This window comes from Rhinoderma darwinii, chromosome 7, assembly GCF_050947455.1.
Source record: "Rhinoderma darwinii isolate aRhiDar2 chromosome 7, aRhiDar2.hap1, whole genome shotgun sequence".
Lineage (NCBI taxonomy): Eukaryota > Metazoa > Chordata > Amphibia > Anura > Rhinodermatidae > Rhinoderma > Rhinoderma darwinii.
In genome coordinates, this window is record NC_134693.1 from 56,490,101 (window position 1) to 56,506,302 (window position 16,202).

General features: G+C 41.8%; 1 protein-coding gene across 1 annotated transcript in view; it reads left to right on the plus strand.

The window, feature by feature from the left end:
• FNDC7 (fibronectin type III domain containing 7) overlaps nucleotides 1–8,106 on the plus strand; it is a 30,293-nt gene extending 22,187 nt beyond the window's left edge. The window contains exons 12-15 of the mRNA XM_075832486.1: nucleotides 469–729; nucleotides 1,695–1,724; nucleotides 3,530–3,584; nucleotides 7,212–8,106. Of these exons, the coding sequence (XP_075688601.1) occupies nucleotides 469–729; nucleotides 1,695–1,724; nucleotides 3,530–3,561 (323 nt within the window). The 3' untranslated portion in view covers nucleotides 3,562–3,584; nucleotides 7,212–8,106. The remainder of the gene's footprint in view (nucleotides 1–468; nucleotides 730–1,694; nucleotides 1,725–3,529; nucleotides 3,585–7,211) is intronic.
• The last annotated feature ends 8,096 nt before the right edge of the window (nucleotides 8,107–16,202 follow it).

Genomic DNA, 16,202 nt, shown 5'->3' on the forward strand with positions numbered 1-16,202 from the left:
TGCTATCAGTGTGTGAAGAGTGGGAGAAGAGGGTTGCATTGACAATCCAACACAATGGGCAGCACTTTGAACACATTTTATAAGTGGTCAGAAACTTGTAAATAACTCATGAAAGAATAAAGTAACGTTAAAACCAAGCACACCATTGTTTTTCTTGTGAAATTCTCGATAAGTTTGATGTGTCACATGACCCTCTTCCCATTGAAAAAACTAAAGTTGGATACAAAATGGCCGACTTCAAAATGGCCGCCATGGTCAACACCCAGCTTGAAAAGTTTCCCCCCTCCCATATACTAATGTGCCACAAACAGGAAGTTAATATCACCAACCATTCCCATTTTATTTAGGTGTATCCATATAAATGGCCCACCCTGTATAAACTCATTGGGTATGAAATGTAATATATTTCACAAATATAAACATAGAAGATTGATGACAAGCGGTACCCAATTTCTTTGTGTTCTACAGGTGCTTGCTGTCCATCAGGAGTGAAGCTATATAGACTGTCTAACACTGGCATTCGAGTTACTTGGCGAGCTTCAGCCACTCCAGATAATTACACAGTCAACATCTATGGAACCAAAGGAAATTTTACCTGTATTCCAAACAGCAGCTTCAGTTACTGTGACGTCACTGAAATACCGTGTGGAGACGTGTACACTGTGGTTGTTTCCCCTGTCAGCGAAGAAAACAACCAAATTTCATTCTGCCCTCAAAAAATATATTCTGGTAAGATATAAATACACATACACATTTATTTTTTTCAGTGGAGCTCTATTGCCACAGAGTTTTCCCAATATGACCTGTTTAGCTGATGAGTTGAAGGGCACAGGAGGGCATAGGTTTTGTATTGTCAATAAATTGCTCTCTTGAGGCCAAACTGGCAGTGAGCCGGTGCAGCCTCTTATTTGGGCTTTCACAAGTCTTTGTTACTCCATAGCACTACTCAGATGTTTACTTTGAATGTTCCTTTCATGGATTAAAATCTGATGGTGCCAAAGGGGTATGGGCGCTCCATAGTTTTCAGCAGAGGTAAAAGCTTATAGACCAGCAGTGTGATCTATTGACCTGTCTCTATGGTATGTCATAACATAACTTTTTGGATGGATTTACCCTTTTACCACAGATTAAAAATGGTTGATAAATATGAATGCTAATAAAGTGGCAGTCTATGGCCTATTGCTAAGGAGCAACTGAAATGGCTGTGTGAGAAATCTCTGGCAGTGAAATCTGACAGCGGAGTCAGCCTTAGACTTGAACTATGTGATGACTGAGTGTAATGTCACTCTTCAATGCTTATCAGCATGTTTATTTATGGTTTTGTTACTTATCAGGGCCGAGAGGGTTGGGCACTACAGGTGGATGTCGATGGGGAAACCTTCTTGTAAAATGAGTAGCGTGATTCATGGTCTGTCATGAGGCGAATTCATTTATTTTTTATGTTTTTTTCATAAAGTAATGAAATCTAAGGCAAGGCATATTCATATTATATTATTCACTGGTATGCTGAAGTTCAGTTTCAGAAAAATTTGTCCTACGTAACTCTCCGCCAAATCTGTCGCCATAGTTTTTTTTTTGAATTGGTAAGGTTGCCCAGGCTCTTGTATGCCATCTATAAGACAATGGGAAACAATGCATAGACATATTCATACAGAGACTTGTATTAATCCTTTTTTTTTCCTTATTTGATACAGTTACATGTTCAGGAAGCTCTCTTGGAATGGGTAAGGCACCTGCCATTTCTTAATCTTTTTGTAGACGATTCAACGTCAAAGTAATTTGAATGTGTCATCAGTGGAGCAACTACATTTAGCTTCAGCTTTAGGCCACATTCAGACATTGCAGATTTGTTCAATATTTTGTATCAGTATTTTGAAGCAAGAACCCGTAGTGGATGAAAAGAAGAGAAGACGTGTTAATCTTTCCATTATATTTCCCCTGTGTTTAGGATCCAGTCCAGTTTTTGGTTTCCAAATATTGATACAAAATACTGACTAAATCTGCAATGTGTAAATGAGGCCTAAGAGGTCTGCATTGCTTTGTTTAACCTGTAGCGTTACTGCAGAGAAAGTAATAACCGTGCAGCTCATAGCTAAAATTTTGACCAAGGAACTATTTCTTTAATTATGATTTAGTATTATTGTTTTATGTTGCTAAAGTATTTTTTGTGAAATCATTATGTCCTGCTGAGATGTTGTAGGGTAATATTTTTTTAACCAGTTTCCTACCACTCTGGCAGTGACCTGGAGCAGCCTTTAAAGAGGATCTGTCACTAGTTTATTAATTCTCTATCTCCTAACTAATCGAATAGACGCTATGATGCTGATAATTACAGTGTAATTTTTTTTCCCAAAAACATTTATTATTTGCAAAGTTATGTGAATTTTTCTAAATATGCTAATTTGGCTATACTTGCCAAATGGGAGGTTGCTGGTTCTTTTCTCCCTGGGCGTTGTAACGTTTTCTGTATGACGCTGTCCAATCAGCATACAGCTTCTTCCCCTTCCCTGCCTAGCAACACAGCGTGATCTTATAGTATACAGCTTGCATTCCTGACTATGTTTTCAACTGCTGTCACCTCCGGCTTTTTCACAGCTAGAACTGCGATTCTGGTGCATATGATAGATTAGAATCTCATCTTTCATATGCCACCAGAAGAACTGTTCTAGGTGGTCCTCAGCCCGACATATAGCTGTTTTAATTGATCCCCCTTCCCTCCAGCCTCACTCTCTCACACTGTGTGAAGCAGCTTCATGCAGATAGGTCAGCATCAGAGGCTGTGCGGTAGCTCCACCTCAGGAGAATCGCTGGTGTTGATACCCACTTGTCTAGTAGAGCCTACTTTGCATATTTAGAAAAAAGCTTATAACTTTTAAAATAATAAACTTTTTGGGACACAATTTTCACTTGCATTATCAGTGTGACAGCGCCTATTAGTTTAGCTAGGAGATAGGGCATTACTAAACTAGTGACAGATAATTTAAGAGGGACAGGGCCAGCCTTAGGTGTGTGTCCTGTACATGTTGCATCACTTTCTATTACTGAATAATTCTAATTACCACTGTTCCTGAATGTCTGCCCACCTGGCACTTGCGCTACTGAACTCATCCTTGGTGCTCATTCTCTTGTTTATGGATTGGGCAGTGTAATTTAGGCATCTGTATGATTAATTTACAGCAATGTTATTTTATGGTACTTTATAAAGGTGGGGAATCAACAGAATGTACTGTACAGGGCACCATCCAACCCTAGGCCAGCCCTGCAGGAGGTTGAATGTTGGGGACAGAACCAGCATTATAAAGCTGAAATTGTTGGGCAATCCGTCATTAAGATTTGATCTGCATAGCATTATGCAGAGAAATAGATGTGGCTTACTGTAGCAATACTAAAATGTCTCTTAAATATACACTTTATCCCTTAGAAAACACAGCCATTGTAAAATAAATGCATCATGCATTATTTTTTAATTTTAAGTATTATGTGTATGTATTTGTATGATTATTATATTAATTTTGTATTCATTTTCTAGTGATCTATAGGGGAAAGAGAAGCATCACATAAAATAATAAAAGTTCAACATATAGGTAAGTAAATCACGTGCATAGTAAATTATACTTGCTATAACCACACCAGTTTCCTACTCAAGCTAAAATGAATACATAAAAATGAAATATTGAAAATGTAAGGATGAAATTGTGTTTGTTCGATCGTTAGTCGATAAGCAGGAGCAACTAATATAGTAGTTAAATGATAGTTCAATGAGCAGGCACAGAATAAGTCCAATACATTGAATTGGTCTGGTTAGGACAATAATAAATAGATGAAATGATCTCTGGGAGATGGTTCTCTATTGTATGTTCTAATAATACATATCCTAATACTGTCTACTACAATTACTTATTTGATTAGGCTTGTTTATTAAGTGATCCAAATTGGATCTTAATGGGAAGTACGAATAAAGTTGGCTTACTTACATGTCAGATTGAAATGAGCTATGTGACCCATTTTATATCTACCCATGATGTTACTTCGCTTTTAACTGGTTGCCGACACAAGACGAGAATACTCGTCCTTAGCGGCGGGTACTTGGCGCATCAGGACGAGTATTCTTGTCCTGTGTGACAGCCAGTTTCCGCGCGCCACGATGAGCGGGGCAACGACTGTAACAGCTGTAACACACAGCCGCAGCCCCGCTCTAACCCCTTGAATGTCGCGATCAAAGCTGATCGCAGCATTCAAAGCTAAAGTGAGAAGGGGGTTTCCCCTTTGATCAATGGCTATACCTGGTATGGGAAGACAGCCCAGGGTCCATTGAAGGACCCCAGCGCTGTTGACTATATTCCCTGTTAGGGCATACTGAGGTATGCCTTAACAACTGCCTGTGTACAATCAGTACACAAGCTAATGTACTAGCATATAGATATATGCCAGTACATTAAAGTTCAAAAATAAAAATGAAAAATCCCACTATGGGATTAAAAAAAAGGTTAAGTTAATAAAAAATATTTTTATGTTAAATAAAAAAATAGTACCAAAACATGAAATAATATATTTATATTTGGTATCGCCACGTCCGTAACAACTTGTACAATAAATATATAATGTTACTTATGATGATCGGTGTATGGTGTAAAAAAACAAAAACAAAAACTGCAGCGGAACTGCTTTTTTCTAAATTTTTGCCAAAATAAAAATGTATATGAATTAAACGATAATGTAAATGTACCAAAAAATTGTACTTACGTAAAGTACAACCCGTCCCGCAAAAAGCAAAGTCTCATACAGCTTACGTCGGACAAAAAATGAAAAAGTTATGAACGCCGGGATACAAATTGTTCTTTCCTCAAGGCCAAAATTGGCCGTGTCCTTAAGAGGTTAAATAAATATATGATGTTATATACACAGAATTGATCCACGTAATGATGTTTAACCCATTAATGACCGCCCCATAGTGTTTTTACAGTGGCCACTAGCGGGCTTTATTCCGATTGCAGTAACCTTTTTACGCCACTGCATTAGAATAAATAAACAGAGCAGGGAGCCGTTAAATCTCCCTGCTCTCAGCTACCAGAGGTAGTTGAGGGCAGGGAGCATCCCTGCTCGAACGGGCGAGATCGATATCAGTATCGTTCTCGCTCATTTAACCCTTCAGATGCGGCCTCAATAGCGAGCGCCGCATCTGAGTGGTTTTGGAGAGAGGGATGGAGGTCTAACAAAGGCCCCCATGTCTGCCTCAGTTAATGCCTGCTAGGCCATGCCAGAGGTATTGCAGTGTATTATAATAGAGATCGGACGATCGCATAGTGAAGTCCAAGAGTGGGACTGGTAGAAAAAGTTAAAAAAAAAAAGTTTCATTAAGTTAGTAAATAAAAAAGTGAAAAAAATATATGAAAAACCCACTTTTTCCCCTTACAAACTGCTTTATTATTAAAAAACAATAAAAAGTTACACATATTTGGTATCGCCGCATCCATAACGACCCCAACTATAAAGTTATTGAATTATTTAACCCGCTCGTGAACGCGTAATTTTTTTTAATAAAAACAATGCAAAAATTGCTGTTTTCTGTGAATCCTGCCTTAAAAAAATGTGATAAATAGTGATAAAAAAATCGCATGTACTACAAAATGGTACCAATAAAAACTACAAGTCGTCCCACAAAAAAAAAGCCCTCATACAACTGCATCGACGGACAATTAAAAAAGTTCTCTCTCTTCAAATATGGAGACACAAAAACAAATAATTTTGAAAAAAAAATAGTTTTTACAGTGTAAAAGTAGTAAAACATACAAAATCTATATAAATTTAGTATCGTTGCAATTGTAACAACACACTAAATAAAGTTATTGTGTTATTTATACCACACAGTAAACAGTGTAAATTTAGGACGCAAAAAAGTGTGGCAAAACGTCGTTTTTTTTTTCTATTACCCCCCAAAAAAGTTAATAAAAGTTCATCAATAAATGATATGTACCCCAAAATGGTGCTATTAAAAAACACAACTTATCTTGCAGAAAAAAAGTCCTTATACAGCTATGTCGACGCAAAAATAAAAAAGTTATAGCTCTTTGAATGTGACGATGGAAAGACTTAAAAAATAGCCTGGTCAGTATGGTTTAAAATAGGCTGGTCATTAAAGGGTTAATATTGTGACTCGTTCTTTAAAAATTATATTCATCATTGACAATAGTATCACTAAAGTAGCAGAAATATGAAGCGTAAGTCCTCATTCACACAGGGTTTTTGTCTGGTGTTTTAAACTGCATGTAAAAGCGCATGTAGAAATGCTATAGTTTTTTAAACATAACATGCGTTTTTCCTGTTTGTCGTATAGTGAAATATAGACTTTAAACTAACCACTGGTCCTAGCATTTTTGACAATAATAGAAGCGCAAAAACGGCATTAATAACTTATCAACACTCTGTGTGTTAAACTTGCCCAAGAGTAGGCCTCATGCACACGACAATGCTTTTGTGTCCATTTTTATCATCTTTTGCCGATAAATTGCGGACCCATTCATTTCTATGGTACCATGCACAGGATCGTGGGTTTCATGGATCCGTTCTTGGGTCGCGAATCCAGGCAGCAAAATCTCAGGACATTTTATGGTACAGATTTGCGGCTTCACAAACTGGTGACATCATTTTTTTTTTTTTGCGGATTCATAAAGCCTGATGACACACGGATGCACAACAAAACTTTTTTTGCGGACAAATGTACCGCAACGGATCCATCGTTTTGCAGCCCACAAAACCGCTACGGTCGTGTGCATGAGCCCTAACATATAAACGACAGAAGGATATATGTATTCTAATTGGTGTTTTATCATATAAAAACTGTAAGGCTGGGATCACACGAGCATGTTCCGTCCGTAATGGACGGAACGTATTTCGGCCGCAAGTCCCAGACCGAACACACTGCAGGGAGCCGGGCTCCTAGCATCATAGTTATGTACGACGCTAGGAGTCCCTGCCTCGCTGCAGGACAACTGTCCCGTACTGTAATCATGTTTTCAGTACGGGACAGTATTTCCACGGAGAGGCAGGGACTCCTAGCATCGTACATAACTATAACGCCCGGCTCCCTGCAGTGTGTTCGGTCCGGGACTTGCGGCCGAAATACGTTCCGTCCATTACGGACGGAACATGCTCGTGTGAATCCAGCCTAAATGAGATTTCTTGATTTACTCACAAATTTTCCTTTCGTCTAGATCTTCCTATTATGTTCCTTATAAAATTCCTCGCAACAATTCAGGATGGACGAAACCGGACAATGCAAAACAAATACATACAAACAAACAACAATATGGTTAAATGTGCATAGGTGACACAACAGCAACATGTTCCAGAACTATTTGGTGCAATATCACTTGATGATGTTTATGTAACTAGATAGTTTCAAATTCAATGTAAGATGGTAACCACTGGATAATACAGGATAGTGTGGGTCACAATTTCCTATAATGTTATTGATGAAACCCCTGACAGGTGTCATAGAAGAGTCTTGATCTACTGGTATAGTCCTTCTTGGCCCAGTGCAAAATGTAAACCTGGATCCGCATTCATCATTTAGGCCCACTAAATCCTGGGGACGACTGCAAATTTGGCATCTTTTCTAAAACTAATCTAAATGATAGAATTCATTCATAAATATAAATGAAAGTCAAGCACATCTATAAACATATCTTTCTACAGACAAATAGGTCCTCAGCATTCTCATTGTCTATTTGCCAGAATAAGGACTTTAGGTCCATAGCTGTGTTTTATAGATATTATAAGACATCATTTGGGGGCTATAAGATAATGGAATTTAAAGTAATTAGAAGGAAGGTACAAAGAACACGTTGCACTCTTTCGGGCAGAGGCTCAGTTCTCTTTAAATTGTTCATCTTTTGTATGTTTTGTATCACTTCAAACTGATTCCACAATATTGTTCTTGAAAATTCAACATATGTTTTATTACTAGGAAGCCATGTTTTAATATGCTGTTAATGCACATTTATACCTAATTTATTACTTAGCAAACCGTAAAGGTGCAAATAAAGTCTCATTTAATGTTGGTTCAGAGTTTTATTGGAAATTTATTGGAAATGTTAAGTAGTTTGTAGAAATAAACCTAACTGCATAATGTCACATGTGTGTCGCCTTGTCATTGTAGAGGACACTACGGATTATTAATACCATATATTACACACTTTACTGGTGTAGGAGATGGGAATTTCTAGTTTCAGGTGTATTTGCATTGACACTTTGCACGGGACCATTTTCTTTTGTTTTCTAAAGGGACATTTCAGGACGTTTGAAGTTTCATATATAGGACACAAAAGCAGTAAATTTTCATCTAGTAACACTTCTACACAATGGCCCGATTCTATTTGTGTCCTAAGTACAGGAAGCACCTAAGGTAATTTCCCACATAACAAAAGACTCAGTTATTGTTATTTCCCATTATTATTCTGATATCCTCAGACTGTTAAAGGTTAGCATAGATAAAAGGTTCACTTTGTCTGTAGAATATTCTACTCATGCTACAGTAGCCATTCTACTCATACCACAGTGCTCATGAGTCACATATTACAACTCAATAAATATAAAACTGAGTTTAACCTCTTCCCGCTGTAGCCACTTTTGGACTTACTGGCAGAGCCCCATTTTTCAAATCTGACGTGTCACTTTATATGGTTATAACTTTGCAACACTTTCCACAATCCAAGCGATTCTGAGGTTGTTTTCTCGTGACACATTGTACTTTATGTCAGGGGTAAAATTGGTTCGCTTAATTCATTCCTTATTTGTGAAAAAACACCAACATTTTGAGAAAATTTGCAAAAATTAGCATTTTTATGAAATTAAATGTATCTGCTTGTAAGAGAGATAGTTATACCACAGAAAACAGTTACTAATTAACATCTCCCATATGGCCTCGTTTTTTGAATGTCCTTTATTTTTCTAGGACGTTACAAGGCTTATAAGTTTAGCAGCAGTTTCTCACATTTTCAAGAAAATTTCAAAAGCCTATTTTTTTTTTTAGGGACCAGTTCAGTTCGAAAGTGGCTCGTAGGGGCTATATATTAAAAACCCCCATAAATCACCCCATTTTAAAAACGGCACCCTCAAAGTATTCCAAACAGCATTTAGAAAGTTTCTTAAAGGGTAATTATTAGGGTATGTGCACACACACTAATTACGGACGTAATTCGGGCGTTTTTGCCCCGAATTACGTCCGAAAATAGCGCCTCAATAGCGCTGACAAACATCTGCCCATTGAAAGCAATGGGCAGACGTTTGTCTGTTCACACGATGCGTAATTTACGCGCCGCTGTCAAATGACGGCGCGTAAATAGACGCCCGCGTCAAAGAAGTGACCTGTCACTTCTTTGGCCGTAATTGGAGCTGTTATTCATTGACTCCAATGAATAGCAGCGCCAATTACATCCGTAATGGACGCGGCGTTCAAGCGCCTGCACATGCCGTTACGGCTGAAATTACGGGGATGTTTTCAGGCGGAAACATCCCCGTAATTTCAGCCGTTATGGATGCTGTCGTGTGAACATACCCTTATAGTAACATGTCAGAAATTTTGATTGGTGGGGGTCCGAGCACTGAGACACTCACCAATCGCTCAAACGAAGTGTGAGTGCTTAGCCGCTTTGTGTCTGTTCGGCTTTTTCCGGAAGTCAATGTATCGGAGTACGGGCTCAATAGAAAGTCTATCAGCCCGTACTCTGATACATCGGCTTTCCAGAAAAAGCCGAACAGAAAAGAAGCAATTGAGCGCTCACTTGAGCACTCCTGCGCTTTGTTTGAGCGATTGGTGTGGGTCTCAGTGCTCGGACCCCTACCAATCAAAACTTCTGACATTTCAATATGACATGTCAGAAGATTTTCAAATATTTAGTTACACTTTAAGCTTTTAGGCATTTCACGAATTTATAAGCTTTTAGGCAATTCATGAATTTAAGCAAAGTGGAGGTGAAATTTACACATTTCATATTTGTTTTGCAGAAATTGCATTTGAATCTATTTTTTCTGTAACACTGAAAGTTTTACCAGAGAATCCGAACTCAATATTTATTGCCCAGATTCTGAAGTTTTTATAAATATCCCAGATGTGGCCCTAGTGTGCTACTGGACATAAATACAGGCCAGGACTTAAACACAGGCCCCAGAAGCAAAGGTGCACCTAGTGGATTTTGGGGTCTTTCTTTTATTAGATTATATTTTAGGCACCATGTCAGGTTAGAAGAGGTGCCAAAACAAAGGAAACACCCCCAAAAAAAAAACATTTTGGAAATTACACCCTACAGGGAATTAATCTAGAGGTGTAGTGAGCATTTTAACCCCACAGGTGTTGCATAGATTTTTATTAGAATTGGGAAGTGAAAATGAAATGTTTTATTTTTTTCCAATAAGACGTAGCTTTAGCGTAAATGTTTTCATTTTCTCAACAAATAAAGGAGAAAAAGCACCCCAACATTTGTAAATCAGAGTATAGAAATACCCCATATGTGGTCATAAACTGCTGTTTGGGCACGCAGCAGGGCTCAGAAAGGAAGGAGCACCATTTGACTTTTGAGCACAGATTTTGCGGGAATATTTTTTCGGGTGACATGTTGTGTTTGCAGGGCCTCTGAGGTACCAGTACAGTGGAAACCCCCACAACCTGACCCCATTTCGGAAAATATACCCCTTATGGCACTTATCTAGGGGTGTAGTGAGCATTTTGACCCCATAGGAGTTTTCCAGAATTTGATGCAAGGCATGAAAAATTGCACATTTTTCAGTTATGCCATTTCAGTACACAATATGTCTTGCCTAGCTTGTGTTATCCAAGATACTACCATCATAACTTGTTAGGCAGGTTCTCCCGGATACGGCAATACCCCACATGTGGCCATTATCTGCTGCCTAGGCACACGGCATGGCTCAGTGGGGATGCAGTGCCATTTGGCTTTTGAGCACAGATTTTGCGGAAATATTTTTTGGGCGCCATGTTGTGTTTGCAAGGCTCCTGAGCTACCTGTAAAGTGGAAACCCCCAAGAAGTGACCCCATTTAGGAAACTCCAGAATTTGATGCAAAGCGTAAAATATTGCAAACTTCTCACAATTATGCCATTTCAGTACCCAATATGTTGTGCCCAGCTTCTGTTATCAAAGATACTACCACCATAAATTGTTATGCATGTTCTCCCAGGTACGGCAATACCCCACTTGTGGCCATTATCTGCAGCCTGGGCACACGGCAGGGTTCAGAAAAGAAGTAGCGCAATTAGCATTGAGCACAGATTTTGTAGGAATATTTATTGGTGCCATGTTGTGTTTGCAGAGCCCCGCAACACTCTGGCCGGGGATTCCGCTCTTGGGGGAACCATGACAGCACCTTAAGGCACCTGGCACTTGCCTGGGTTCACTGAGTGCTGACGCTGGCTCTGTCTCCCGGTTCCCGGACACTGTCCGTTATGATAGTGAGCTCCGGGAACAGTTTAGTAACTGTATGTCCTGGTGAGGCAAGTAACCTCTCGCCAGGATGTACAGTTGGTTCTCGTGCGGTTAGGACGTTAAATAGAATTAAATACAGCATGCCAATATCAGCAAGGAGACGCCAGTCACCCCTCCAATCCATCCACAACTCGGCTGCCTGGTTTGCTCTTGGCGCCATTAGACTTAGATTAACAGCGCTGCAGCTATACACCTAGCGCAAACCACCATAAATGTATGTCACCGGCATACTTCCCAACTTTTGAATTTGGAAAAGAGGGACATTTTTAAGCCATGCCCCCTAACCACGCTCAATATTCCGCATAAGCACATCAAATCACTGCCAAATCCTTCTTCAAATACCAAGAGAATATTCTCACTGCGGATCTCTAGACTTACAAAAAAAAAAAATAATTATGGATATCACAAATATTATGGATCAGGTTTATGTTACTTTTCCTAACTTGGGTATTACATTTGCTTATCACGGCAGCAGCAGCAGCGGCAGGACAAACAAAAAGGCTGAGAACAATGAAAGTCAAGAGGGAGACTCTGTGGTGGATGACTTTTCAGTTAGCAGGTAGCAGAGGGGAATTATTTTTCATTGATGTCTAGTTTCTATTGCAGCGCAGGGAAGAAAACAGAAGTCGCTGGAGGTGAGACGTTTTTTTATTCTTCATATTATTAACCTAATTTTTTTTGTTTTGCTGGACTGTTTGGACTACTTCGTAGATTAGTTGGACTACATCGATGATCTACGGTTTTTTAAAATAAAATGTTTAAAGAGGGTCGTGTGGGGGAGTTCTTATTTCAATAAAAAATATTTTCTTATGTGTCTGCTTAATTTTAATACTTTATTATCGCCTTAGTAATGGCAGTTGACTGATTGACAGCGTCCATTATTAAGGTGGGGCTTAGTGTTAGCCAGTAAAAGGGCTAGCACTAACCCCCCCCATTATTACCACGGTGTAATGTCCGTGGCTGCGGGGTGTCCGCTCCAATCCCCTCCTGACAGCCGCAGCCACGAGTCCGCAAGCGCTGGCCCCAGCCTCCTCCTCAGGAGACGCCAGCGCTCGCTTCCACTAACCTCAGCCGGATCCCGTAGGGTGAACTTTGACCCATGAGTATCCTGGACTATAAGAGGGGTCCAGCCCCCTGCTTCTAGGCCTGAGCGTTGTTGATGTTTCCTAGATTCTCTATGTGATAGCCTCCTAGTGTGTTTCCTGTTTCTGTACCTATACCTGTTCCAGTTCCTGTTCCTTGCATTCCATACCATCCTGGTCGAGCACTGTGCTGTGCCAAAGTCGTGTCGTGCTGTATTCCACGTCTGACCTGCTTCACCTCGCCTGACGTCTACCTGCTGCCTAGTCCTAGCTGAGCCTGCCCTGCTGCTGTCCGAGCTGCCACAGGTACCTATAGGAACTATAGACATTCACCTGCGCCCTGTTGGCCAGCTGCCTTACAACCAAGGCGGTACGGCCAAGTGAGTCCACAAGAAATACACCGTTCTTCATTGTCTACGACCAGGACCCACAAATTCCTCTCCCGGTGCCTGATACTTCTGAGGTTCCTGCGGCTGACTCCGCTTTTAGAGACTTCCTACAGATCTGGCAGCGTACTCGATCTTCCATCCTAATGGCAGTCGACCGCATGAAATGGAAGGCTGACACAAGGAGAAGAAAACCTCCTCAGTTTCTTCCTGGCACGAGGGTCTGGCTGTCTTCCAGGAATATCCGACTAAGGGTGCCATCATGCAAATTTGCTCCCAGGTTCCTCGGACCCTTCGAGATCCTGCAGCAGATCAACCCTGTCGCCTATAAGCTTCGGCTGCCTCCTTCCCTCAAGATCCCCAACTCCTTCCATGTCTCCCTCCTGAAGCCGATGGTTCTGAACCGCTACGCCAAGACTGCTAGCCCTGTGGTTGCCTCCAGCGGCCCTTCAGACAATTTTGAGGTTCAGGAGATCCTGGACACCAAAAAAGTGAGAGGAAGGACCTTTTATTTGGTGGATTGGAGGGGGTTGGTCCTGAAGAATGGTCTTGGGAGCCAGAGGAGAACCTCAATGCTCCTACGCTTCTGAAGAAGTTTCTATCTCGCTCTGGTCCCAAGAAGAGGGGGCGTAACAGGGGGGATACTGTAATGTCCGTGGCTGCGGGCTGTCCACTCCAATCCCCTCCTGACAGCCGCAGCCACGAGTCCGCAGGCGCTGGCCCCAGCCTCCTCCTCAGGAGACGCCAGCGCTCGCTTCCACTCACCTCAGCCGGATCCCGTAGGGTGAACGTTGACCCATGAGTATCCTGGACTATAAGAGGGGTCCAGCACCCTGCTTATAGGCCTGAGCGTTGTTGATGTTTCCTAAGTTTGTCTTTGTGATGGCCTCCTAGTGTGTTTCCTGTTCCTGCTTTCCATACTATCCTGGTCGAGCACTGTGCTGTGCATAGGTCGTGTCGTGCTGTATCCACGTCTGACCTGCTTCACCTCGCCTGATGTCTACCTGCTGCCTAGTCCCAGCCGAGCCTGCCTTGCTGCTGTCCGAGCTGCCACAGGTACCTGTACGAACTATAGACATTTACATGAGCCCTGTTGGCCAGCTGCCTTACTGCCAAGGCGGTACGGCCCAGTGGTTCCACAGACCCTTCATGACAGAAGTACGTTTTTTGTCTCTTTATGGCCTGATAATACCAGCCTATGGCTACCTCGTTGCCTGACCATCCCTTCAAATGGTCAGGTACTGGATCGTACCTGCCTCTTCCCCTAGTGGAGGTAGGTACCGGGGAAATAATTGTTGGTTAGTGCTAACCTTTTTACTGGCTAACACTTAGCCCCATCTTAGTAGTGGATGCTATCAATCAGACAACGACCATTAGTGAGGCAGTAATATAGTATTAAAAAACACAGAGACATAAGAATTTATTTTTATTGAAATAAAAACCCTCTTTGACCAATTTATTAAAAAAAAATAAAGAATTTAAAAAAACTTAGAATATCGACGTAGTCCAACGAATCTACAAAGTAGTCCAACTGGTCCAGCAGTATGAAAAATAAAAAAATGCATACTCGCCTACAGCAGTCTTCTGTTTTCTTTTTTTTCCCCTACGCCGCGATAAAAACTAGAGGTCAATGAACTCTAGTTTCTATCCTGGCGCACTGGACCTAGAGATGCGGCAGAAATATTAATAGGTATCGCTTCCACTCACCTCAGCCGAATCCCATACGCGCTCTTAAAGGGGCAGCGCGCGTATCGGACTTTTGATGAACTTTGACCCGTGAGTAGCTTGGACTATAAGAGGGGTCCAGCCCCCTGCTTCTATGCCTGAGCGTTGTTGATGTTTCCTAGATTCTCTATGTGATAGCCTCCTAGTGTGTTTCCTGTTTCTGTACCTGTACCTGTTCCAGTTCCTGTTCCTTGCATTCCATACCATCCTGGTCGAGCACTGTGCTGTGCCAAAGTCGTGTCGTGCTGTATTCCACGTCTGACCTGCTTCACCTCGCCTGACGTCTACCTGCTGCCTAGTCCTAGCTGAGCCTGCCCTGCTGCTGTCCGAGCTGCCACAGGTACCTATAGGAACTATAGACATTCACCTACGCCCTGTTGGCCAGCTGCCTTACCACCAAGGCGGTACGGCCCAGTGAGTCCACAAGAAATACACCGTTCTTCATTGTCTACGACCAGGACCCACAAATTCCTCTCCCTGCCTGATACTTTCGAGGTTCCAGCGGCTGACTCCGCTTTTAGGGACTTCCTACAGATCTGGCAGCATACTCGATCCTCCATCCTAATGGCAGTCGACCGCATGAAATGGAAGGCTGACACAAGGAAAAGAAAACCTCCTCAGTTTCTTCCTGGCATGAGGGTCTGGCTGTCTTCCATGAATATCCGACTAAGGGTGCCATCATGCAAATTTGCTCCCAGGTTCCTTGGACCCTTCGAGATCCTACAGCAGATCAACCCTGTCGCCTATAAGCTTCGGCTGCCTACTTCCCTCAAGATCCCCAACTCCTTCCATGTCTCCCTCCTGAAGCCGATGGTTCTGAACCGCTACACCAAGACTCCTAGCCCTGTGGTTGCCTCCAGCGGCCGGCCCTTCAGACACTTTTGAGGTTCAGGAGATCCTGGACGCCAAAAAAGTGAGAGGAAGGACCTTTTATTTGGTGGATTGGAGGGGGTTTGGTCCTGAAGAATGGTCTTGGGAGCCGGAGGAGAACCTCAATGCTCCGACGCTTCTGAAGAAGTTTCTATCTCGCTCTGGTCCCAAGAAGAGGGGGCGTAACAGGGGGAATACTGTAATGTCCGTGGCTGCGGGCTATCTGCTCCAATCCCCTCCTGACAGCCGCAGCCACGAGTCGGCAAGCGCTGTCCCAAGCCTCCTCCTCAGGAGACGCCAGCGCTCGCTTCCACTCACCTCAGCCGGATCCTGTAGGGTGAACTTTGACCCAGGAATAAAGGAACGGGGAGTAGGAAAAGTAGTGTGTTTCATCAATGTAAAAAATAAAAAATACTTTATTATTAAATTATTTATTAAAAACAATGTTAGATGAAAAATGACGTTGCGCCAAAGTCCCCTAAATTGGCACACTATGACAAATTATGTCTGAATTGAACTGCTCCGGATTATTAAGGATATATGTGTCTGGCCTCCCCCATTATATAATCGAGGAGAAACTGTAATAGTCCCTGGTCCAGAGATTGAAATGTTAAATAATTGCAAATGACTGTCCCCCAC